Source organism: Xenopus tropicalis, chromosome 2 (assembly GCF_000004195.4).
Source record: "Xenopus tropicalis strain Nigerian chromosome 2, UCB_Xtro_10.0, whole genome shotgun sequence".
Taxonomy (NCBI): Eukaryota; Metazoa; Chordata; class Amphibia; order Anura; family Pipidae; genus Xenopus; species Xenopus tropicalis.
The window spans coordinates 140,932,482-140,959,100 of NC_030678.2; the positions used below are offsets into that span (position 1 = coordinate 140,932,482).

The following is a 26,619-nucleotide window of genomic DNA, read 5'->3' on the forward strand; positions in this document are numbered from 1 at the left end:
TTAATCCGGCCCGCCGACGACGCCAAGTCTCATCACGTGAGACTTGGTGTCATTGGCGTGCCGGAATTAAAGAGACGAAGGGGGCGTAACGCTGGCCTGGCCCTGCCCGCCCTGGCCCGGTCCGGCCCGGGGGTGAGTAAATGTGGCCCGTGAGCCAAAAAGTTTGCCCACCCCTAGTATAGGGGGTGTGCTGTGATGTGCTTCAGCAGGAGGGAGGAAGGCCTCTGGAGGGACCTAAGGTTTGGGAAAGCCTTTTATTGTCATTTAATAGTCACACTGGGAGGTGTGAAGGTTCTGTAAGGTGTTCTTAATTAGGAACCAGATATCAAGCTAATTTCTGAAACTGAGAGGCTACAGAGCAAAATTAGTTCTTCTTTTATGGGTCTTGGTAATGGTGCAAGGGCATCGTATAGTGCTTGCCGAGCTGCTTATGTTTTTTTCATGATTCGAGAAAAAAATGCAATAAAAAGCACAAATGCAACTACTCAAGAATATTCTTAAGAACCACAAATAATAAGTTATACGCAGTATGTAAATAGATTATAATCTTCCCCCCAATTTCTAAACATTAATTCTACCACCTTGCGGCACAAAATGCCTTACTTCCTGCTTGTCTCTCGTTCCCTTTGGAACTGTGTTACAACTTAACCATTAGGTACAAATGTGCTTTCTCACTGGTTTATAGTTGTTTTATACAGCATCTGTTAACTATTTTGAATGTTATGTCCACTTGTTGATTTTCCCCATCAGCTACTTTTAGCCAGTTGTGCTCAGTACAGCCTTCTCAGTAGGAAATATGAGATGCTATGGGAACCAGCAGTTAATATGAGGGAAATGAGGCATGAGGATAGGGGTAATGTATGGATAAATTCTGTGGGAAGTTGCATTTGCTGTTGTCCTTCTACTATTCTGCTTCACTAACTTGTAACATTATTGGATCAGCTAGCAGGCAGGCAAGAAGTTTCATTTAGACCAAAAGGGTTGAAAGTAAACCTCACATGTACGCCAGTCACTGCCATTACAAAAAGGGTTAACATTTAGCTTTTTCTGTCTCTCTTCCTCACCTCATTGACAGAATTGTACAAACTACCATGCCTTCCCATGGCTGCAATGGGTATTAATAGAAAAGACTGACTTGGCCTTGACAAACTCAGATAGGAAAAGGGCAGGGAGGATACAACTTACAGAGTAGCAATTAATAAGATACAGAAGTACACTCTTTCCATCAGCCAGGCATCATCTCTTATCCTCTTACCATTCTCTCAATTAAACAAACATTTGCACATCTGCTCACACTGACTGATTGCATGCTACATCATTGCCATTGTACAACTATTGTTAGTGTTTGAATGAGTGAGTGTGTATGTGTATGTACAGCCATAGAACAACTAACATCCCATATAGGTTTCTACAGTGTGAGCTTTTCCATCTGTTGTTCAACTAAAATTCACAGCATCTGGTGCATGAGTTCATTCTGCGAATTGTAGTTCATATATAATTTAAATGGGTACCAAAATTTGTTAAAGAGCCCCACATAACAAAGAAACCCGTAATATATTTATCACTGTAATCTGTTCCTTCCAAAAGTATGAATCATTTAATATAATGGCTGGGGAGGAGGAACTAAAACATTGATGTTCCAAATTGTATTTTCTCTACAGCTTGCAGACAGCATGCGGAAACTACATAACCCACAATGCATTGCACTATGATGGTACTTTTCCAATTGACATAGCATGTGCAGGAAATTGGGGGATTTAGAGGATGCAGTCTGAAGTCAAGCTGAGGATAGTTGACTACTGTTACATTTTATTTAAGTCGTAAAGTAGTCAGCCAGATTAGCAAGAGAACAGGGAGCGGGGTTTAGGTAACTGTTCCAAAACCATATTATTATGTTAAAAATCATAAAAAGGCTGCATAGTTATAGTTGATGTATATTGCAAAGTTGCTTGAAATGATGTTTACTTTTCAAAAAGCTTAAGTTCTGTTTGGGTGGAGTTTCCCTTTTATTACTGCCAAGAGAGGGTCTCTACAATGGAGTCACATTTTTACATAGAAACAAAATAATTAATGTATACCCACTGTTATAAGCATCTGCCCCCCGTATAATAATTATTGATATGATACAGACTGCAGCTGTTGTGGGATAATGGGAGTTGTGTTCAACTTGTGTGTCATTCAGAACATGCATGCAGTGGTATATGCTTTGTGCCAAATTCTTAATCCCGGGCACAGAGCTGGCACAGTTGCTATGGCACAGGTAGTTTTTTCTCCTGGACTTGTGTTTATACCACTAGTTTATGAGACCTATTAAGGTTTATTTATGAGCACAGTTCATATCACATTTTGGATATAAATGCCATGCTTTCCCAAAATGCGTTGTGTTTTCCCCCCAGAATTCTAGAGTTATTGCGGCTGAAACAATTGTGCATGATGCTCCAAAACATGCACTTATTTCCTTGTGTGATAATTCATCAGAGTAGGCTGGGCGGCACACTGGGGCACGGAGCATGTTTGACTGCAAGTACCTTCTATAAATAGCAATCATATGTGCTCAACTTTGCGTCCATTTTAACAACTGCTCTTATTGCTGATATAAAGAATATTTGCCACTTTGTCATACTGGGATGCTGAGGTCTTATCCCTACCCTAAAGTCTCCCTGACCCCAGTATATTCCAAACCAGTATTTACATAATGAGAAATAGATGCACTGAGGCGGAGATATAAGCTTCCCAGTAATAACTCACAATGTACCCTAGAGTATAAATAATAAAGGTGCCTATTGTTTCTCTGAGCAGCGAGCAATGCATGTGTAATGGCACTGCAGTCTGATAGAGAAACACTTTGTTATTGTTTAAATAACAAATCCCCTAATACAAGCCCAAGTAATAACATTGCAGAATTCAGTAATAGGATACACATGTAACTGCATTGATTAATAAATAAGATTTTCTTCCCCTGCGGACAAGAGAGTGTATAATAAACAGGTTGAAAGAGAAGGCAGAAGTAGGCAAGTTGTGTAAGTGCATGGGAGGGAGTAGGGCTGTGTAGCTGTTGGAGGCAGAGGGGCAATAGAGATTTGGTAGTAGAGCTTGGGGAATGAGATGGCCATGGAGGGAGTGCAAGGCGATTCCTGGAAGAGCCACTGACTCCTCCTTTCAGGCAGCTCTGAGCAGTGAAACAGCCCTGCGAATGTGCCACTTTAGGAGACGGCTTCCTTCAGCCTCTCTCAGGCAGCTCCAGGGGCAGCAGCTGGCTTCTCTCAGCCCCTTGTCTCTGTGCACATCCGATCTGTGCAGCCCTGTGTAGCCTCACATTGCTGCTCCTTGCTCATTTCTACCTTCTTCTGCTGCTTTGGTGACTTTACATTATCTGGAGGCTGAGTGGGGTTGCCTCATCCCCTGGCATGCACTGGACCGGGCTCGGCATCGCCATGCCTGGGGAGCAATGAGAGGGGGCAACCCACGCCACGGCTGTGCTTGCCAAAATCTCTTCCGAAAGGTCCTGTCTCAGTGCAGCTGCTGCTACGCCCGGGTGAGAGGTTAGTGCTGATGGGAGCTTTCCCTTGCATTTGTTTGGGTATCTGCCAATGATAAACCAGTGATAAGCAACCACTGGTCCTCCAGTTCTTGGGGAACTACAGCTCTCAGCTTCCCCTTGCTTTAAGAGCTGGAAAGAGGGATTCTGTGACTTGTAGTTCAACAGCAGCTAAAGTGCTGTGGCACGGGAATAGGCTTGTCAGCCAGAAGTCAAGGTTTATCTTGTTTCCAACTTGCCAAGACTGGGCATCTGTTATTAGAGGACCTTCCCATGACAAAGCTACATGGCTACAGACTGATAAGAGAGCTGATTAGGACCACAGATGTTCACACTGAGATCCTTACAGTGCTAAGAAACCTTTTAAGATTCTTTTATGGCTGCCGTATAGTTAAAGATATTCCTGTAAAGTCTCATGTGTTCTACACACTGATCCCTGTGTGACGCTTCTGCTCCTTCCTAGGTTCTCACACAGACATTGCCCCTTTATAGTAAATATTCTGCTTACTGAGTAACTGAGGGTATCCAGTCTGGGTGTACCTCTTCCGTGATGTTTCTCTGGGACATTAGATGCCAAAGCCACTTATATATACCACTAATGTTATCTTCAGGTTGTTACCAGATCCCATTTGGTTCATTTGCAATTGTTTATATTGACTATCGGTGCTATCATTCACATTATCTGGCTGCATTATCTTTCTGGATTGCCTGTATGTTTTTCCTCTGGGATGATAATTGCAGGCTTGCTCACTGCATTGTATCATTTCCTGAAGTGAGACCTTATTAAGTGACTTGATGGAATATAACATCATGCCTATGGTTTGACCTGGAGGGTCAGGACATTTAAAGCAAAGATGTATTCTCTTCTGTGTTGTGTATGTTACAGCTGAATGGATACTCACAGTTCCTGATAGTTTGTTGCATTGTGCTGAGACAAATATACTTTATATATTCTTTATTATTAATGGGTTAAGGCAGTTATGTATTGCCCAACTGTACAGCATTCCAACAATGTAACAAGTAAAGTACCTGTAACTAAGGTGCAGGGTATATACAGATGTGACTTAATTATATAGTATATCTTTTGTCAAAAAAGTGAAACAATCTAATTGCCATGCTGATAAAATAGCTATTGAAACACCGGGAAGATCCTTCAAGACATAAAGGTCTTTTCATCTTCTGTGTTCCCAGATTGAAAAGAAATAATAATAATAATCATCATAAGGAACTGGATTCAGTAGGAACATGAATCAAGTTTAGTGTAGCAGGCTCTATACTATCTAATGTGTGCCATTTGAATGAAAATTATATGGGATTCCTTCAGTTTTATGGTGCCATATTCTAAAATCCGTAAACTACTAGACTGAAAGGGTCCTATACCTTTCCAGAATATATTATATCTGAAATTTTTGTGCTTTTTACTAGCTATGTTGGAACTGGCTTTCTTTGCCATAGTTTATGGTTTTTTTAAAACTGATGTCCACATATGCTCTGTGTGTAAAGTGGGAGGCCAAGGACACTGTATATATTGAATTCATTATTAAATAGAGTTATTAATATTTAAATGTGATTGTGTTTTTTTATTATTACGTGAAAAACAATATTGTGCCAATGAATTGTACTGAAAAGTAGTGTTTCAGGCTGATACAGAGCACGCTAAAGTTTTTTTGCGCGTCCCGTCACCGGTGCTCTGTATGTGAGCAAATTTTACTTGCGGCTATGGGCATGCAGCCCCTAAATTTTGTGCTGCCCTAGGCCTGGGTCTTTATGGCCTAGCCACAAATCTGGATCTGTTAGTCCTGCCTATCAGTGCCACTTGGTTCTGCCTCCTTTCCCAGGCTGTGCAGGGGGGCCGGCGACACTTAGCACACTGCACTATAGGAAAGGAACCAATCAACAGCTAGGCTGACCTGATAGGAAACTGTCTATGCTTGTGTGAGTGCAAGGCTGTGACTGGCTATTCCCTCCTACTGTGCTTTTGGCAGAGACCGTTAGGACACACCCACCCCTCATTTGAAACACCACAGGGACCTGAGAGGATCTAATGGGAGCTCCAATAAAAGGGCCATATTTACAGATAGTATTAATTCTTTTAACAAAGTGAAACCAGCACCATATATTATTCATTATTCGTAATAGCCACAACATGAACTGACTGTATATTCTATTACTACTGCTCTGATGTTCATGGCATTTTTAGTATTTCTATGCTTTACGTATCTCCTCCATGATATGTTGACTTATATCATGCTAATATGTACTTTACTGATTGCTTCTTTGTTTCTGGACCCCTTTTACTTTCTGTGTAACTTTGGGATCCTAACCCCTTGTCAAGTGCTTCTCCAGGTTCAGACTAACCTGCCACAGTACCAGAGGATCCACCTGTGGGTACCAGTCAAGGGCAGCTCACTTTAGTCTTATGTCCTTCCTATGTAACAGCCATTACATTTCTGTCTGACACTATTTAATTGTGGGCCCTGTATATCAGATTCTTTCGAGGAGTCTAATCTGTACTTCTATGCTGTAACCCAGGGTTCAGACATTGTTAGATGAACCTTGCTAACCAACTCTGGACACATTCAATAGGAAAAAACATAATGGCATTCTTGCCACGCTGCGTATGCCCTCAGTGTAGTTACTAGGAACACATTCCACTCAAGAGTTATCTGCTGGGAGGATGGGAGAGTATAAGCAATGTCTAGGGTTGTCAGGGATGTTCCATAGAAAAACACTGTCCTAACACAAAGTGGATTATGTGCTGTGGCTCTGTGTGTTTGTGCTGAAGCTGTGTCTGGAGCTAACCAAACAATGCTGTATAGTAGAGGCATCACAGTACCTTCTGGAGAATGAAAGGTAATGCTATATACATGCAAGACCACCAGACTGAAAAGGAACTATTAATATTGATGCTTGGATGCCAACGTCCCCTTTGTAGTTCCCTTCATTCGACATTATGACTTTACAGTCACACCAGAGACATGAATGGGGGGGCACTGAGTGTTAATGTAATTGGAAAAATATAAATATTGTAACAAATCTTGGCATGAATATTTATATGACTGCAAAAAGGGAATGGGGAAAACAGAACCATTGTTAGATCATGTACTTTAGTTCCTTTGTATGTTTTGGCCAGTCATGTAATACTTAAAGGAGCAGATAAAATAATGGTCATTCCGGTGAAAGTAGACTAATTAACCTTGGAGTCACGTGTAGCTGTTTCTGCAACTTTAGGTGCTGAAAGAGTTAACATCTGGCTATGGGAGAGAGAGAGAGACAGCACATACAGAAATAAATGTAACAGTGGTACTTAATATGTTTTCCTGTCTCTATGTCATTACTCCCCCCACTCCCTCCTCTTTCCATTTCTTGCACACTCACTTTCTCCCTCCTTCTCCAAGTCAGAAGCTGGGAGCCAAATACTCAGTGTGCAAGGCTTTCTGTAATGCACACACTGTCTGCAATCCAATATTGTACAACTAATAAAGGCTCAGTGTGTAAGGCTTTCTGTAATGCACACACTGTCTGCAATCCAATATTGTACAACTAAGGGAAAGCTGACTGACAGCAGGACCTTCCCTTGTTGTCTCTCTTCAGGATATGTAATATTTTTCTGTTGTTGTCCTTTAGAATGAACCCCCTAATACTTACTTTATAATCTCGAAAATATAATAGAGAAAATTTGCTGATTTTGTTTAAGAAGGAATAAATGCTTATTCCAGACCTGTTATGGAGCATATCCTTATGCATATACCACATTATACATAAACAAAGCCTGATATTTTATTTAAAGGGCTATATGCCCACGGAGGATTCTTATTAGCTACAGGCATATTTATATGCATCCATTTCATTTTCCACCAAAAAAATGTACCTATTTGTAAAGGTGAGACCTGTGTACGCCAGAAACATACCAACATTGTGGGCAGGGGGGTAGGCACCCATCTCTTTTGCTCTTTTGTCTGCCTACCCCTAGTCTGGCCCACGAGTAAGAAAAAAGGAGTAAGAGTCAGCGCCGGCAAGTTTTGTGCTGATAAGTGCAGGCATGATCCAGGGCAGCTTGCCTAGGGCACCCTTCCAGCCTGACCCAGCATTGGGCTTAGCATCAAGAAACAAAAGTATTTTGGTTTCTTCAGGGAAAAGGTCACTCAGTGTGACCAAAACATGGCATTTTCAATAAAAATACTTTCCCATAAATTACATCAGAATTAGATTCTCCAATTGACTTGGTCCCCCAAGAAAAGCATTTGGTGCAGTGTAAACATTTTAATTAAGATTGCACATAATATCACTGGGAAAGCTCCAGGAATAATTTATAAAGGAAACTTTAGACACTTATTTTCAATAAACAACTCAAATGTAATACATTACTACAAAATATTTTCTTCTGATATGGAGCTGATTTGAGTGCTGTGTTGTTAATGGGAATAAAAAAACAGTAGACAGAACACTTTTCAAAACTGAAACACTAAGCTCAGATTAAAGAAAAACTAAAGCTCAACAAAGGATTAGGCTAGAAATGTACCTTATCTTTTAAATGAGCCCAAGGTCACCACAACCCTTTAGCAGGGAAGATCTGTGCCCCCAAAGATGCCCCAGTAGCCCCACATCTTCTTTTCTGCCGATTTCCTGCACATGCTCTGTGCTGCTGTCACTTACTGAGCTTAGGGTCTAACCATATATATATATATATAGCCTCTGGGAAGAGACTGTGGCTGTGGGGTAGCAGGTATAGTAGGGAGAGATGGTGCCTATAGTAGCAGTGGGGGGATAATAGCCTCTGGGAAGGGACTGTGGCTGTGGGATAGCAGGTATAGTAGGGAGAGATGGTGCCTATAGTAGCAGTGGGGGGATAATAGCCTCTGGGAAGGGACTGTGGCTGTGGGATAGCAGGTATAGTAGGGAGAGATGGTGCCTATAGTAGCAGTGGGGATAATAGCCTCTGGGAAGAGACTGTGGCTGTGGGATAGCAGGTATAGTAGGGAGAGATGGTGCCTATAGTAGCAGTGGGGATAATAGCCTCTGGGAAGGGACAGTGGCTGTGGGATAGCAGGTATAATAGGGAGAGATGGTGCCTATAGTAGCAGTGGGGGTAATAGCCTCTGGGAAGAGACTGTGGCTGTGGGGTAGCAGGTATAGTAGGGAGAGATGGTGCCTATAGTAGCAGTGGGGATAATAGCCTCTGGGAAGGGACTGTGGCTGTGGGATAGCAGGTATAATAGGGAGAGATGGTGCCTTTAGTAGCAGTGGGATAATAGCCTCTGGGAAGGGACTGGGGCTGTGGGATAGCAGGTATAGTAGGGAGAGATGGTGCCTATAGTAGCAGTGAGGGGATAATAGCCTCTGGGAAGGGACTGTGGGGATAGCAGGTATAGTAGGGAGAGATGGTGCCTATAGTAGCAGTGGGATAATAGCCTCTGGGAAGGGACTGTGGCTGTGGGATAGCAGGTATAGTAGGGAGAGATGGTGCCTATAGTAGCAGTGGGATAATAGCCTCTGGGAAGGGACTGTGGCTGTGGGATAGCAGGTATAGCAGGAAAAGAGGGTGCCTATAGTAGTAGTGGGGGTAATATTCCCCAAATCTGTTTTGTCAAGCTCTGGCTTGTCCTGCTATTGCAGTATAGAAAAGTCATGAAATCTGATACTTTTGTGCTGTAGGCAGAAGTGAAGGGACTGCAGTTTTTGCTTATTTATAAGTCTAAAAAAATATCACTGCAAAGCCTGGGACATAAGATTAGTGTCAGTGCAAGGGAGTGTTTACAGATATACAAGGGACTGAGAGCCTTGCTTTTACTAAGGGATGTAATGGGGCTAGAGAAGTGCAATCACTTGGTGGTGTTTAGAATGGGATTACATGATGGCAGGCAGACCTATATTCTAAGTAGGCACCAAATCCTAAGAATTATTTTATTTATTATAAATGCTTCACAAAGTGCAATTTTCAGATGCAAAAATTTTTTTCCCTAAAATGCAGCATTTAACAAAACATTGCACTAGGTGAATGAGGTAAAAATTCTTACCCGTTATAAGCCTCTTTGTAGCATTATGTGTAAGTTTAAATAAACTATACTGATTTTACTTCAACTTATAGAGCTACGTAAGACGTTTATTTACCCGGAGTGCCTGCCTTTCTTTTTCGATTTCCTATAGCGGCCATTGACATAACTTGCTGTAGGAACCCTGGAATTACTGCCCCTTATAGGGATCCCCAGGGTCTAAATTTGGTCTAAATTAAAACCTGCATAGGGTGCATACTTTATTTAAGGAACAGTAATTTTTACGATGTGTCTCCAATGCAAGAAATGAAATACATGCAGGCAGTATCGTATAGATCTTATTTTCTTCTCTCTCGTCAGCACACTATGGTAACTGCCCGAACAACAGAAGACAAAATGGTGCATAATTACCATTATGTGCCAATGAACTAATTCAGCTGAAGTGGCATATTCCAGTAGCAGAAGGTTACCACAGCAACAATAAGCACCAAAATAAAATAGATGATGAACCTTAAAACTGCATATAAAAAAATAAATACAAAAATTCACGTCAGGAAGCCTTTCTGTCTTTGCTCTTAAAAATAGATTAAAATGCTAAAAGGCAACAAATTATTACGGCTCATTTACATCCGCAAGTGCAGAGAGCAAGGTGTAATTTCAAATGCAATTGCCCTGTTTATTTCCCACAATGCAGGGGTCTTCCTTAGAATTCCAGCATCAGAAGGGGGCATAGTGCCTGATGCAATAACGCTGCCCGTGACTCAGCGGCATGCACATTTCACCGAGAAGCCGGTCTTGACAAGACTTGGAGGGATGTCCTGCCCCTTCCCGCACCCATGGTGTACTGTGATTGGATGCCTAGTTTTATGGGCAGATCTTGTCAAGGTCACAAATTTGACCAGAGCAGTTGCCCATATGAGACAATCAGAACTTCACCTTTGGACGACGGAAAAAAACTAATTGCTGATTTGTTTCCATGGGCAATAAGCCCACAGGCATTGATGAACATAAAAGGGAAATGCAACTAAAGTGCATAGAATACAGGTAATAGCATACTTACTCTTGCAAAAATAAGGGTCTCATTCACTAAAATAGGTGCAAGCACCAATCTACAGTAGCTTAAGTCTAGCACTTACTTTATAGTGAGTGTTGAGATTTAAATTAAAATAGCAAATAAAATATGTAATTTCTTCTAAATTTGAAACTTTGTGATATAATGTATTGCTGGGTGGAATTATCTGTGAATTGTGTTTTGTCCCTGAAGACAAGTAGCAGTACACTATCCGCAGGGAGCAGAACATTTCCTAAGGCCTGATTCACATGGGGGATTTGGCTACATCACATAAATAAAGACTGATGCAACTGACTGGCAGGCTGCGCCAGGTGTAAATCCCAGTGTATTTTGTGTAAATGTACATGAAATTGCTGATAGACAGGCTGTCTGTAACATCCCTTAACCTGTCAACATAGACTATGTGGAATTATTATTAGACAAGTGTGCCTTCTAGAATCTGACTGCAAATAGAAAACCTCCAGACTTGGCAGATACAGACCCAACTAACCATTGCAACTATTATTATAATCAGCTTGACCTTGCTAGTCTATCCGCAACTGTTTGCACACAACTTGGCCTGCTAACCAATGCCTGCCTTAAAATATGGAAGTTATGTAATGATAAAACTGGCAAGTGACCTCATTAGGGTTGCAACCTTTCAGCTTCATTCTTACTGGCCAAAGCAGTGGAGAGTTCATGAGAGGGTGTGTTCATGATGTTAGGGGCGGAGTTGAGATGTAGATGGAGTGGAGGCATGATGTCATGGGCCACATCTAAGGGAAAATACTGAGTAGGGCAGACTAGAGGGAGAGTTGTGACAGTGGATTGGATGCTGGTGGTACATTGTCTGTAAATTTGTAATACTGCCCTAGCCCTGGCTGGTATCTTATAGGTTATCAGTACAGTGTTTAAAACATTTTAACAATTAATTGTTAGATGTAGGAGTTGTTATTGAGAACCCAGGAGGACTCAGGAGCAGAAGGTTTTAGGATTCAGAAATATATTTATAATGTGATCTTTTCTCCATATTTTCTCAAAATGCTCAACATGATTGTGATGGTTTCCTCTGGGTACTCTTCCCACACTTGAAAAACATACGGGCTGGTCAATTGGCTGCTAATAAAACTGACCCTACTGTGTGAGAATGTGCTAGGGGCGTGTGAATGTGATAGGGAAGGGGTTGAAATAAATGATGTATAATCTGTTGGCCCCATATAAATAAAGAATAATATTAATAATAATAATATGGCCATGCAATAGTGACTTATCCCTGCGGGCCAGGCAGCACTGCTTTAAATAGTCTTGTGTGGGCAGCTGACTAATGACAGAGGGGACTTTGCATGCTTTACTAGCGCTCATTACTCTGCAGTCATATAAAAACTTCCTCTGCACAAAGAACTTTTCCCTGTGATTGTCAGAGAACATTGAGTTATCCAGCCAGGTGTAAGGGTTGTATGCACATGTCCAGCCTGTCACACACACACACACTTGGATTGCCAACTACTTGTCATTAGCGTGCTTTCCTCACTTGTTCTGCCGGTCTGTGGTATTGCATGGGCTGTCGCAGCCTGAGTCTCAGCAGCATAGCACTGAGCTGGCAGATGCGGGACTGCACTGAGTCAGCTGTTATTGATCTCCAATGTGCTTTCCGCTGATCTCACTCTGAATGCCACCAAGAAATTGCCAACGGAACGACTGCCAAATCAATGGGAATCCATTCTTCAACAAATTAAAATAATCAATGTTAGTGCTGTTTACTAAAACTCAATTACTGAAAGCAGCAAGTTGCATATTTGAGGTAAGGGCCAGGATATGATGTGCACTTCTGCCCCTTTTTAAGTGCCCCGCAATCATAAATAAGCCTTATGGCTTCCATTCCTGCCATTGTTAGCTTGGGGGCCTGATAGCTTACAGGTCTGGTTGGAGAGGTTACTGACACCATTAATCAAACAGCAGACTCTTTTTGATGCTTTAATTCCATTGCTTTTCTTACTTTGTTTATTTTTTTTTTAATTATCCATTCTGGTTTTGCATAATAAAAGAATATGTAAATCTAACCAACTTTCTTATCTGTAAACATTATTGCTATTTAAGTTCTTTTGGCATGGGCCCACATTCTCTTTTGTATTGATTATTGGTTGTATTTTTGTATGTAATCTGCAGTTTCAGTGTATGCGCCCAATGATTGTACATAGGCCTGGATTTGTGATGAGGTCACTAAGGCCCGGGCCTCGGGTGGCACACATTTAGGGGGGGCATGCCACCCAGCCACACCTAAACTTTTGTCACATTTGGAGCTTTGGGGGCAGGACATGCAGAAAACTTCAGAGCAACCTTACCCCAGTGCTCCGTATGTGAGCTAAATAGATTTGCATGTGTGATCCTGAGGGAATGGGGGCCTGACCTGTTACATTGTTAATAGAGTCAGAACCAGAGAACAGAACACATAACTTTAAAACCATTCAGAACGTATTTCATGTATTTGGAAAAGAACATTTTTTTCACTTTTCTTGGGTGGAGATTCTCATTCTCTAGTACTTTATGGTGGAACTGACTATTGTGCTACTCTGTTGGGGAAAAGTGGTATTCGGGTCTACTGGGTAAATTCTGCAACTTTGACTACCCTTGAATTTCACCTTCAGGACAAAAAACATATAAGTCATTGTATTTGTTGGCAAAAATGCTGAATCTTGTAAGTTATGGAGAACAAGTCAAGTTTAACATTTGCTTCAGTAATTCTGTCTGATCCAAAGGAGAGTGAAAAACCCCAAGTGCAGCTGGCTGCAGTGTGCCTCAGAAGGGGAGTATTCCTCCCTTCCCAGCCCCCCAGCATTATATTATCAGTATTAATAACACTAGCCTTGTGTTTTCTTACTTGTTGTAAAGGCATCCAGCCCGTTCTTAAATGTGCAAGTGCAGCCTTTCTTAGAGACAATTCTACACTTTGATAGCTCTCACAACCTTTCTGAACCTTAAAATGAAACCTTCTTTCACCTAGCCTCAAGGGATGCCCTTGTGTCCTCGGGAAAGACATATTAACGAATAGGAGCTAGATCATTTTCACATACGGTGATATTATGTTCTCATTTCTACTACACTGTAAATAATCTCATCTAGTCTAATGTATTCTCTTAACTGAGATTTGTATTTGTTATTGTTGTATGAAGATGTTAACTACTACTACTACTAGGGATGAAACAATGATTATCTTCTTCCTTTGATAAATATGCCTCATTTTGATGACTGTTATGCTAAATGTGTAATTGTGGAGATCATTAGATACCAAATTTTTGCAATCAAGGTCCTTCTACTCCTTCTGTTTATTGTAAAAGGTCTGTAAATTTGCTGTTAGACTCCTATGTGTTTTAGTATAGTAAACTTGTATGCACTTAATAAATAAATGATGGTTATGATGAAAGGAATGTGATAGCCTGAGACATGTATAGAAATGTAGACCCTGCACAGTATCTGACTGATTGACACACAGCTCAAATGAAAGGATACCAACAAGAGGCCATAAACTGTACGGCTGCTTGTCTAGTGTTCCATTCATTTAGGCCAACAGCATAAACCATCAGAACAGCTGGATGTGAAGTGAGGGGGGGGGGTGAGCATTTCTTAAATCTTTTCCTTGTGTTTCTTGATCAGGTGTATATTGGGTATTTTTGTTTTCAGTATTTCTTCATAGGCATTGTCTTTGCTTTGTTTCCTTCCTATCTAATATGATCAGATCAGCAGAACTTTATAGTGTTCTGTAATTAAAGGCGATCTTTGGTAAATATAAAGCCAGTGGGCAAGAATACAACTGTATAAAAAGCATTCACATATATAATAGCATTGGCTAGTCAGTTTGTTTTGCAAATAAAGATAAATACAATTTTTAATTGTGTAGAGCGGGCTGGCAAACAGGGGTCATATAGGGGTACCTTACAGGAAAATACCAGTCTATGTATAAAGCTTTACTTGTTATTTACATTTTTAAATGCAATGGCTGTGGAGCCGGTATTAAATCCAGGTCATCCATGTGTGATATAGTCTATTGTAATCTATGTAACATGCTTTTTACTTAAACTGTTACATTTGTGAATGTATTGCAAGATTGTTAAACACTGCACAAAAGCTCAGTAACAAGCATGGAGAGAGAACATAGATTTATTAAATACAGAATGTTTTGGCTAAAGGTGGGACTGCAGGGGTTAGGGCACAGAAGGAAGCTCTTAGTTTGAGTATGAAAGCTGCTTGACCTGGATCTAATGTGGAAGAATCTGGAAACATAGAATCGCTTGGGTACCGGAATGTCTGTGCTGTGATTCAACATTATATGCCCCTAATGGGCAAGTACATATATCTACACATATATAATACATATTAAATATATGTATATGTGTATATATATTTATATATAGATAATGTTTGTGTGTGTGTGCAGGTTAGGACTGGGATTCAAAAAGGCTCTGGCATTTCAAGTACACAGAGGCCCAAAAAAACTCCTACCAGCCCAAGAAATAGTGTATGTCTATGGAATCTTACAGCAGCCCCTCTGCCCTGTGTGTGTATATTAGTACAGCTATTATGCCCATAGAATGCTAACACATACTCTATTCAGTTTTGCAAGGCAGATTTCCTCTTAACTGCAAATTTCTGTAATTGAAGCTTAAATCAGCTTGGACCTAAATCCAGGGTAGCCGCATGTAATATTGTTTCCAGTGGAGCTTTATGAGACAGTCTGGTCTTACTGTCTCCTTTAGATTATAGTAGTATATATCTTCCCTCTGGGATAATGTACTTTACACTGGCTTTTCCAATGGCTTCCTACTGCAAGTGGTTATTTATTAGGAGGGCAGTGTTTAGAATACCCATTGGACTAAATGCACTTTAAAGGGACACACATTCTTGTCATTCTCGACAGAAAATAGAACTGAGATTTGGATTAATGTTAAATTGCTGTGAACTTCAGAGGCCAGAGATGTCTCAGTATCTCCAGTAACATCATTATAGGATTTGCACTTCCAGACTAGCAGTGGGATTCTCAGTGCTACCAATGGAATATAGATCACAAGGGGGGAATTAGCAGTGAATGTTACTTTATCTCATACAAGTTTCTCACATTCTCTTCAAGGGATGTTAAATTAACTGCGCTATTGTCGGCTTCACGTACGGCTAATTACAGTTGCTTGGCTGGGGTGCTGGGAGGTGTCATTCACACCAGCTGTGGCGCTACAAGCCTGACCCTTTTCTCGGCAGCGGGCAACACTTCAGGCTTTTCCATAAGCTCCATCCTTTATCTGACGATATCACTGAAAATATTCAAGCAATGTCATATTCAGAAAATGCCATAAACGGAATCTCCTGCTGTTTTCCTTGAACAGATTCCCAAGTCAGAAAAACTAGCAAAATATCTGGGCCGGCTTTAGTGGGAACATCTGTTTCAAATTTGCAAGATAAGTCAGCAGTGTCTCAGGGTCTCATTGCCTCTGAATTTACATTAACCTTTTCACTGCCACTGCCATCATCAGGCTAGCAGTGAGACGGTTCAGCCTATGGTGCTCTAACTGGTGTTCTGGAATACAACTCTTGGAATGCTTGGAGCTGTACCTGCTACCCCACAGCTACTGTCCCAGCCCCACTGCTACAGGCACCACCTCTCCCTACTATGTACCTGTGGAAAAATATTTTAGACTGTGCCCTTATAAAACACACCCAGGCACCATTCTGGGGTCAGTGATTTGCAATACTTGCCATCTCACAGCCACAGTCCCTTCCCAGAGGCTATTATCCCACTGCTACTATAGGCACCATCTCTCCCTACTATACCTGCTACCCCACAGTCACAGTCCCTTCCCAGAGGCTATTATCCCCCCACTGCTACTATAGGCACCATCTCTCCCTACTATACCTGCTATCCCACAGTCACAGTCCCTTCCCAGAGGCTATTATCCTACTGCTACTATAGGCACCATCTCTCCCTACTATACCTGCTATCCCACAGCCACAGTCCCTTCCCAGAGGTTATTATCCCACTGTTACTATAGGCACCATCTCTCCCTTCTATACCTGCTATCTCACAGCTGCAGTCCCTTCCCAGAGGCTATTATCCCACTGTTACTATAGGCACCATCTCTCCCTACTATACCTGCTATCTCACAGCCGCAGTCCCTTCCCAGAGGCTATTATCCCACTGCTACTATAGGCACCATCTCTCCCTACTATACCTGCTATCCCACAGCCACAGTCCCTTCCCAGAGGCTATTATCCCACTGCTACTATAGGCACCATCTCTCCCTACTATACCTGCTATCCCACAGTCCCTTCCCAAGGTTTTTATCCAGTCTGTTTCACCATTGTACCATCAATTTTATCTCAAAATATACATCTCAACTGTTCTTATTTCAGAGTCCCAGTCCTGTTTTGTGGAACTATACAGGGGAATGTCTTAAGTTAAGTTGGACATGATTTTTGGCAGATCCACGGTATTCCTGTTAATAACTGGGCACAATCTTTTGATTTTGCAAAACTTATCGCAGCCTCAATTTCTCCCCACAGGTTATTATATCCTCTTGGCCCCAAGGGATACTCAACATTCCTTAACTTGTATGCATGTTACTGTACTTTGTTGCAGATATTTATTTTTTTATTTATTTTTTGCTACACTTAGTGAACTGGCCGTGTGTCCTACCATGTAATGTAGCAAACAATGGATATTTAAATACTTTCTCACTTTTGTGAAGTTTAGTATCCACTTTGTAAATCGCTTTCAAGTAAATCTCACTTAATTAAAGATAACAGTGTTTTCCATTTCAGGAAATGTTTTCATTGATATTATGATCCTATCATTCCTCACGACTTTCTCATCTTTAGTCAACTCTCTGACTTTTAAAGTATGTAACATGGGCCTCTTTATGTACAAACCGTTCTGTGGGAAACCTAAAATGGTCACATTCATACTGTAGTTATATATTTCCATTGATGTCACATTCCTATTAACATTTAAAGAGCATCAGTCCTAACCTTTTCTCATTTTTATTCCAACTTTTTCATGTAATCATTTTTTACATTTATTTTAAAAGAAGTGGTGCCTATTACTGTACGGTGAATGATTATAGGAATATTTCCCAAACTGCTTACCTTTATGGAATAGGCATGTACTGGGTCTCTCTGGTCTACTATGGTCCTTGGCCTAAATGTAGAGATTTTCTCATCAGCTCTCTTATTTCTACCCTAGAGATGTCACACCAATGATGTTTATCATATTTTATATGAGAATAGGGAAAAGAGGGCATGAAAAAAGTTGTCTGCATGAAAGGGATGGTGGGGGAGGGGGAATTAAAGGGCAGTTCACCTATCAAAGCTGCCATTTTTAAATAGTGTCAAATAATAACTTTTTTTCAGTTATTTCTGTATTTTATATTTTTCTGACATATTTTTTTATATTTGAGTTATAAGAATTAGTTTCTCCCACCAATCTCAGGTTTCAGAGTAGCAACTCTGTAAATCAGTCCCCTGTCTAAATATACTACATTTGATAATAGGCTTACTGGCCAAAAACAGGCATTTGAGTATACTGTGTACATTGAGTGTGTCATGCAAAGAATTAGCCCTAAATGGCTACAGTATAAGGGTTTGTTTTCAAGTTTGTTCTACCACCTTCGTACCATCGTCATAACAGTGGTGTAAGTGCTACTTTTTATTTTGCAATCATCGTGCATTCTTAGTACAGGTATAGGACCCATTATCCAGAATGCTCGGGACCAAGGGTATTCCGGATAAGGGGTCTTTCCGTAATTTGGATCTCTATACCTTAGGTCTACTAAAAAATGTATAAAACATTAATTAAACCCAATAGGATTATTTTGCCTCCAATATCTTAGTTGGGATCAAGTACAAGGTACTGTTATATTATTACAGAGAAAAAGCAAATCAGTTTTAAAATTCTGATTTATTTGATTAAAATGGAGTCTATGGGGGACAGGCTTTCCGTAATTCGGAGCTTTCTGGATAACGGGGTTTCAGGATAAGGGATCCCATACCTGTAAACATATTTCCATTTATCCAACATGTACATTTTTCAAGTCATTGCAAAGGTCACACACTGCCTTGCATGGTAAAGTCATTACAGATGCTTGAGCTGTGCCCCAAATGGTCACGCAGAACATAATGATGGCTGCCGGAATAAGGGAAAGCCAAAAGGCGTAAAGGATAAAGAATATGAAAATTAAAGAAAAAAGAGTATAAGGCAAAACAATAAACAAAACAAGGCAATATTTTATTACAGTACTCCCAGCACATTTCATCTCTTAGCAGTGTGTGCATATGTGTGTGTGTTGTGATACTAAGAAAGGACAAATTGGAACAAAGAAGCCGTTACAGTTCTTGTTGCTATCAATTACATGTGAATCCGGAATCTCAATCACCATTTTTCTTAATAATGGCCATCCCATAATGATACTGACTTCAGGAATAGTGATTGTTAGGTCTGCTTTACAAGGGGCTCTGTGTGACACCGTAATGTTTATTGTTAATACGTTGTTCAGAACCATTAATGGAAATACCATTCTGCGAACCCTTTGCCTACAAGTATTTTAATCCTGAGTGGAGAGATTTCATGGTGTGCACTTGACTGCATATCTCAGTATTTACTGAAAGCTTAATAATATTGTTTTAACAATGCAAGAATAGAATAAATAGGAAATGTGTCAACAGTGGTCCTTATGGAATTTACACTGTTTTTATAAATAGTGCATGTGAATTTTATCTTTAGAGAAACATTTTGTAACAAGTGGGCTTATGTTATTTAGAAAGGATTATTTGTTTATAAATATGAATATATGTGAAAGATCCCATATCATAGACTAAGAGGCAGATTTATCAAAATTCAAATATGTGTAATTTTTGTGTTTTTTTTCTACCATGATTAAGCTCACTTTTTAAAAAGCACAAATGTCTACTCATTTATTAAAAACTGTGACCAAAAAAAATGTGGATGCAAAAAAAGCGAAAATATACTCAACATACTACCATTGCACAAAGTATCAAGAAAAAGTGGAAGGGCATTGAAATCAGTGTACATGTAACAATGGCATCATTCCTACAGAGGGATATTGACAAACTGGTAACCTGCACAGCGATGGCAGCTGCGATCCAGTGGCCATAACTGTTAAGGGGAATTTGTATGTAATGAAATCAACTTTAGAATGCAATGCCATTTAGTAGCAACAAGGGCCAGAAGATACTACTCTGTATTAGAGGGGTATAGATTTAAGTGGGGGAGGGGTAGTTCTTCCCGGGCTGGAACTAGGAGTAGACAGAAAAGGCATGTACCATGGGTGCAACAGCAGGCGGGCGCTAACTACTTACCTCTTCTGCTTATCCCTAGTCGCCCTGATGGGAGAAGATGGTGCTTGAACAGGTGTTTAGATGCAGTGTTAATTAAAGTGAGTGTTATTGTTGTGCATGAAAAGGTGATTAGCACTTGGAGGGGATTCAGCATTGTCTGGTTTTACCACTCCTCTCCCTTGATGGTAACCTGGGGGGGTTGAGCGCTAATTGAGGGCAGATTGCCTTGGGCGCTATAGTAACCTGCTCCCGCACTGATTCTTCCCCTTATCTTTTTCATAAGGTGCAGTTTTGGTCTCCAATACTCAAAATGGAAAAAAAATGAAAGAAAAGCAACTAAGTTTGGCCAAGTTGGGATTGTTAACACTGAAGAATAAGAAGCGCTAAAGGGGCATGGTCAATGTTTATAAATATCTAAGTGGTACATACAGTATTGCTTATACCAAACAATGCCTGCAACCATTGTGATGCTTTATTCACCAGTAGATGTTTCCAGAAAACATAAGGGAACCCCTTGAGCTGTAAAGTTGTCAAATCTTCTACTTGAAGTGGTTGTTCTGGCAGATAAATTACTATGTTTCAAGAAAAGGTTAGATGCAAGTAGGAAAATGCCAGGCTTCCAATTAATACCCTTTTTACAATGTTGATCCAGGGAGTGGTCCAGTTGTCTTTCTGACAGAAAACAAAAATGTTCTACTTTTGAGGTAATTAGGGCTCTGTCCTCAAGAATATAATTCAAGAAGGGCACAAAGGGACAAGCTTCCTCACGTAGCACCAGGAGATGATACAGTACATAGATCTACCTTTAATGTTCCACTTATATGCACGATGCATCGCAGACATGAGAGAAAGCAGGAGGATAATTGGTTCCAATGCCTGTGTTCTAGCTGAACCAGTTATTAGACTCTTTCCAGCATGATGTATATGCTCTTAAGGCAGGCGACCTTGAAGGATACTTTGCTTCTAACTTTTTATTCTCGGCTTACATTTTTTGATATAAGCAATAATAATAACTCATTTGGGGGCTTGTCTTTTTTAAAAAAAAAAAATCCAGTCTAGAAGGGTTCCACATTCTATTCTTGTCAGGGTCTCTCCTGCCATTAGTCAAAGTGAGAACCTTGCTTCAAAAAAGATACCCCTGGTTAAGAGCTGAACATTCGTATTTTCAATTGCAGTGAGAGCAATAGCATCAACTTATTCTTTGCAACTTTTTTTATTGGTTTTTATTCTATTAGGTTTTAACATTGTGTTTGGATTTTATCGCTTGCCAGCTTGCAGGTTTTAATTCTGTTTAGTTGTTAGAGGTCACTGAGCCCAGCAGCTAAAACTCTGTTTATTGAAGTCATACCCAGCCAGATTGGCAAGCTCGACAAGTGTTAGGGGCCGAGTTTGGTTACTCACATATTGTTCCAGATCATCCTGATCTGAATGCTGGCTATAGGGCCAATGATTCGATTATCCACTGGGACCTACAGAGACATGTCAAACTAGGACCACACCAACGTTCTGATGTGCTCCTTGTCTAACATGATTTTCCAACCCGTCTGATTTCAGAAGGGCAGGCCTGTTGGTGGGCCCCATATACCAGTAGACAAGGTCTGAAGGGTCTTAATCTGCAGCCGAATTCTGCCTGTGTATACCCACATTTAGGGTACTGGCACATGGGGAAATTTGTCAACTGTGGGAAATCTGATGTACCTTAGGCAACAAATCTCCCAAAAATACTTTTCTCTTTACTTGCCTTCAGATTGCTTCAAGTAAAACACATTACTCGCACTGATGTGGCTTAATCGTGGGAATTGCCTACTTTTGCATTTTCTTGTGATTAAGTCAGATTGCAGATCTTATTATTTAGTCCCTTTTCCATTCATCTTCCAGTCGTTAAAACCATTGTCTGGTGGCAAGCTGCTGAAATTCTAGATAGGAAATTTTTTTTAAAAAATCCAGACATCTCGGAAATAATTCTTAGATTTCTGCTGTCAACATCATACTAACATTGAATTTTAAGTTGAACTACCTCTAGATAAAATAGAAAGTAGGGAATGTGTTTCTCCTGACAGGTAGCTTTTCTCACAGCATTATAGAACGGATTTAGAAGCAAAAAATGTTGTTGACTGAAAAGGGATGTGATTAGTGTCCTGCTGCTGAGCATTTGGAATTCAGATGACGCCAGATTTCATTCCATAGTCCCCATCCCTGAAGAAAGATGCAAATTTCTAATAAAGGCTTTATATCGATACACTGTTATTTTCCCAATATAGAAAGAATATAGGAGGGGACTGAAAACGCTTAAGTGCAATGCACAACAAATAATTATGCTGGAAATAATGTAGTTTATACTTAAGGTTTTTGTAAAGTAGTTCTCCAACACTGAAGACCTATGGCTTTTTACTTGACCTGCAGGATGATTTTTTGAGATCCTGCCAGTCTTGCCTTGGTGTTCGCAGCAAATTGCCTGCCATAATTCTTAGTTTTTCCCATGGAGACCAGCATGGATCTAATTGTACCCTAACCCACAACCCTTTACCCACCATAAAAACTGAAGTGATTTTATTTATGGGAGGAAGAATAGTAAAGAATTTGCGACCTGCACCCTTACCCGCATCCTCATTTACCTGCCTAGGGTTGCCATTTTTCATGGGCGGATGCTTCAGACAGGGGGGGTTGGGGTGGTGGTGACATTGGGGGGTGGCCTGTGCCATCAAGGGTGTGGCCATCAATGAATGGCTGAATTGCACGTTAATCAGGGCAAAGTTTTGTTCAGTTTTTAGAATTATGTAATGTTTGATTCAGAAACCCCATATAAAAACTATGGTGGCAACCCTAACATATACTGACTGCTGCAGGTTTATATGATATAAACACCTTCAAGATACCTGCCTTCGAGATAACCAGCCTTAATACCCAGTAAAACAACTCACATCTCTTTTTCCCTATTTCCCTCTGAGGAGTTTTGGAGTTTTTCATGCACCTGTTAGCCTGTCTAAATAAGCTAGCTCATTACATGTAATATTACTGCGGTGGCTGTATTGTGGGTACTTTGCTGCTGTATATTATCATTGAATTAATGCCAGTAAAAATTAGCCTAGATTTCCTTCATGCTTTTTCTACCCTCCTACTAACTGGTTTTATCGTATGGAGGGGTATAAATAATAAAGCCCCTGTTTCATCACAGAATCCATCTTGACAAGTTATTGATATTAGAAATAAATAAAACATCCTGGTCTGATATAAAAGTGGAATTTGTTTTCTGCTTTAAAAAGCACAGAATGTACTGAGGCCATAGATCCAGACAGGCTGAATAATAAAAACCCACAATATGCAAAATATTGCCCAAGTTAGCATTTATAGCTATGTGCATCCCCACGGCTGAGGTTTTATGTATTTATCCAGATGTCTTCTTTTATATATGCTGCGAGCTAATCTTGTGATTTCTGTTCTGCTTTCATTAGCCAATAAATCAATATCATTAAGTCTTAATTGCTGTTAAATTTGAGTGTAGTTGCCCTGAGGCCTCCTAGTTATGCCCCCAATTTCACCCATTCCCAGTAAAGAGATATATAATAATGATGTTTATAGGTCCAGTTGCAACGTCTGCTGAAAAAGCTGTGAGGTAACATGAAATACTTTTTGGCAGAAATTTTGGACTATGGAACATGTCTACCAAATTCATCTTTATTATGTTTATGTAGGGAGTCAAATGGAGTCAAATGCCTTCTGGATGTCTACCGTGACCACCAGCAGAGGAGATTTAGCAGAACTGGAAATTATGTTCATTAATTTGCAGATTGCATCAGTGGTTTGTGTACTAAGAATAAAACCTACTTGATTTGGGTTTATTATCCAAGGAATCAAAGAATACAAGTGGACAGCTTTTCAGTAAGAATCTTGATGTCTACATTGAAAACAATGGTTTTGTAAATAGGGATGACTTTGGAATAACGAAAGATTGGCTATCAATGTTTGAGGGTTTGAGTGGCCTTGTAATATTACTTTGTATATGGGGAACCAAATGTGTGGCTTATTTGCCAACAGATAATTTGTCTTGGTTTGTCTTTATATTTAAAATATTGTTGGTGGGTCTACTGAATGGCCCCGGGTCTGCGTATTTTCTCCTGTTAACACAGGTTGAGTAAAGCTAAAATGGACCCTTTGGGAGTAGACTATGCAAAGTCGGTAGGGTGAGCCATTAAATTTACTGGGTACAACACTGGGATTTTAAAGGCCTTAGTAGTCAAATTTAGATAGAAAGATAGATACTGTTGTGGATATAAAATGATCATTCTAATAAGCCATGCTGAGACACAAGTAAGGATTTTTCTGGATTTTCTGGCCACCTAACATTAAATTTTACTTGTCTAGCTAAGGTTGCCACCTGGCTAGTATTTTACAGGCCAACAAGGTAATATACTGGCCACAACTCCAGTCTGTTCCAATTCCCTTTCCCAGCTCCTTCTCTATCCCTCAGACGCCTGCCCTACTCACGAAAGTCTTCTACGATCCAGCTGGTGATGCAGTTACCCATTTGCTTCATAACCACATCACCTACATCTCATCCATGCCCCCTGGCATTCCTGCCCCCCATCCCAGCTGGTATTATTGTTGCTAAAAGGTGGCAACCCTGTGTCTAGGATGCATTTAAATCAGACCTTGTAAATTCTAGACCTATTTTTATTGTCTTACCCATGTTTGCTAAATTCTTCTAAAACCTTTGTCTGCTATAAATTGGGTAAATTGCTTTCAGGGCCAGAACTAGGGGTAGGCAGAAGGTGCCCACCCCCCTGACTTTACTGTGCATGCGCGTGCTTGTGCTGGGGGGAGGACACAGGGGTAAGGTGGCCAGTCATGTTGCCTAGGGCGCCCAGTAGGCTTGGCCCGCCTCTGATTGCTTGCGCTATATAAATAAACAATGATGATGAGGAGAGCAATCAAGGCCATAATCAGATTGTTGGGATGTAGAGTTATGTAGGCATACAACAGTAATATGGTTTATGGGTCCTCTGAATACTAATAAACAACTTTGTCTTTCATTATATATAAATATGATGTTTATCTTTAGAAATTATGTTAAGTAAGGAAAATATAACATTGAAATTAAAAGATTGATAGGGAATGGGGGCATCAAATATGGGTTTTTTTTTCCTGGAGATGGAACTAGGGCTGTTCCTTCTGTGCATGTGAATATTCAGAGAAGGTGCTGGATGTTGGGAAGAATCACTGCTGTAAGATACACATAGAACAATATAGTTTATACTTTGCAACAACACGGAGAAACACAGTCACCAGGGAAGCAGAGAATCAGTAACCATCCTGCAGGCTGTGAGGGTAGCGCACAGCAGGATCTGGATTCTTTAGCCAGACTGCTGAATCACAGGGGGGTTAAGGAGTTACCCTTTAATCAAGTGCTCAGTTTGAATAAACTGGACAAGTCTAACTGGGGATGACCCAGAGAGGTATGTGCGAGAAGCTGGGGAGGGGGAGCGGGAGACAGAACAGCCAGTGGCTGCTATAGCAACAATATGGTTTAGACATTTAACTCCTGCAGATCGTAACTCTGGGACTGGTACTAAACTAGTGTATAGGTCATGTTGCTATAGGACTGATGCCCTTTAAATCTATAAAAGCCTTGCTTTTGATATCACAGAACAAAGAATCCGTATAAAGAAGACAAAACTGAAATGATCCATTCTAAATATTAGTTATGAGGATGGACAGTTTTAGACCCTTTATATTGCAGAAGAGACGTTGAAGGGATAGCAACACGATTTGGGCATTTCTGCTGTCCAATTCCCCAGGCCCAGTATTCTAGGAAGTGTACTATTTTGTTCAAAATGTCCTATTTCAGGGCTAGAGCACCCAGATTCTCTTGGTTAGAGTCACTGTGCAGTGATAGAAGTCTTCTTGCTGTCCTGTTTTCTCTGTGGGAGCATGTAGCAGCTCAAACTCTACTGCTTTATTAGCATCCATTAAAATGAAAGGAAATAAAGTTTCATCTTAAAGGACGTCAACCCCAAAAATGAGTTTTTGCTTAATAAAACATAATTCCAAGAAACTTTTCAATTTTACTGCTTTATTAGTTATTTGTAAATGTAATTGCCAAAAGCAGCATTTGCTGAACTCCTGGTTGTTACTTTTTAATCAATGTTGCAAAGCTCAGTCTCCTCCAGCAAGTCAGGTCTGACTGTTTTTGCTGGAAGTTGTAATAGTTCATCGGCAGACATCCCTAGGTTGCCTGTACCTGCTATGTTCTACAGTCATTATTTGCAGCAGCTGATCATAAATCCTATTATATAGACAATATTTCTTTATGACTTGTCTACCCTCATATAATCTAAGTAACTGTACTCAGCATGCATAGTGTGCGGATGTTCATTAAACCCCACAGACAATGGCTTTACTAGAGCAGAGATAACTGCACAGCAACAATTTCAGGTTCACATACCCCCAACTTTATACCATACTAAATGTCATTGCATGAATTGTCTATAGAAGTGACAGCAGTGGGATTGCATGAAACAACTGAGTCTTGTTGTCTGTAAACTGCAAGCTTTGTTGGTGGGGGAGTCATTTTATTAAACCCAGGTACCATTGCAGCACAACTGATTTGCTAATAGGAATAACTGGGATAAATGATAACTGTGTGCATGGGCATCGTGCAAGTATATGGCCTTCATTCTACGCAGGACCACACAATAACAACT

At 40.4% G+C, this 26,619-nt stretch overlaps 1 protein-coding gene across 5 annotated transcripts in view; it reads left to right on the plus strand.

The window, feature by feature from the left end:
• arhgef25 (Rho guanine nucleotide exchange factor 25) overlaps positions 1 to 26,619 on the plus strand; it is a 159,587-nt gene that overhangs the window by 66,715 nt on the left and 66,253 nt on the right. Inside the window, 1 exon segment of one of the 5 annotated variants that reach the window (NM_001130274.1) lies at positions 3,099 to 3,542. The exons of the other annotated variants lie outside the window; for them this stretch is intronic. Coding sequence (NP_001123746.1) covers positions 3,449 to 3,542 — 94 coding nt within the window. The 5' untranslated portion in view covers positions 3,099 to 3,448. 5 annotated transcript variants of the gene reach the window in all.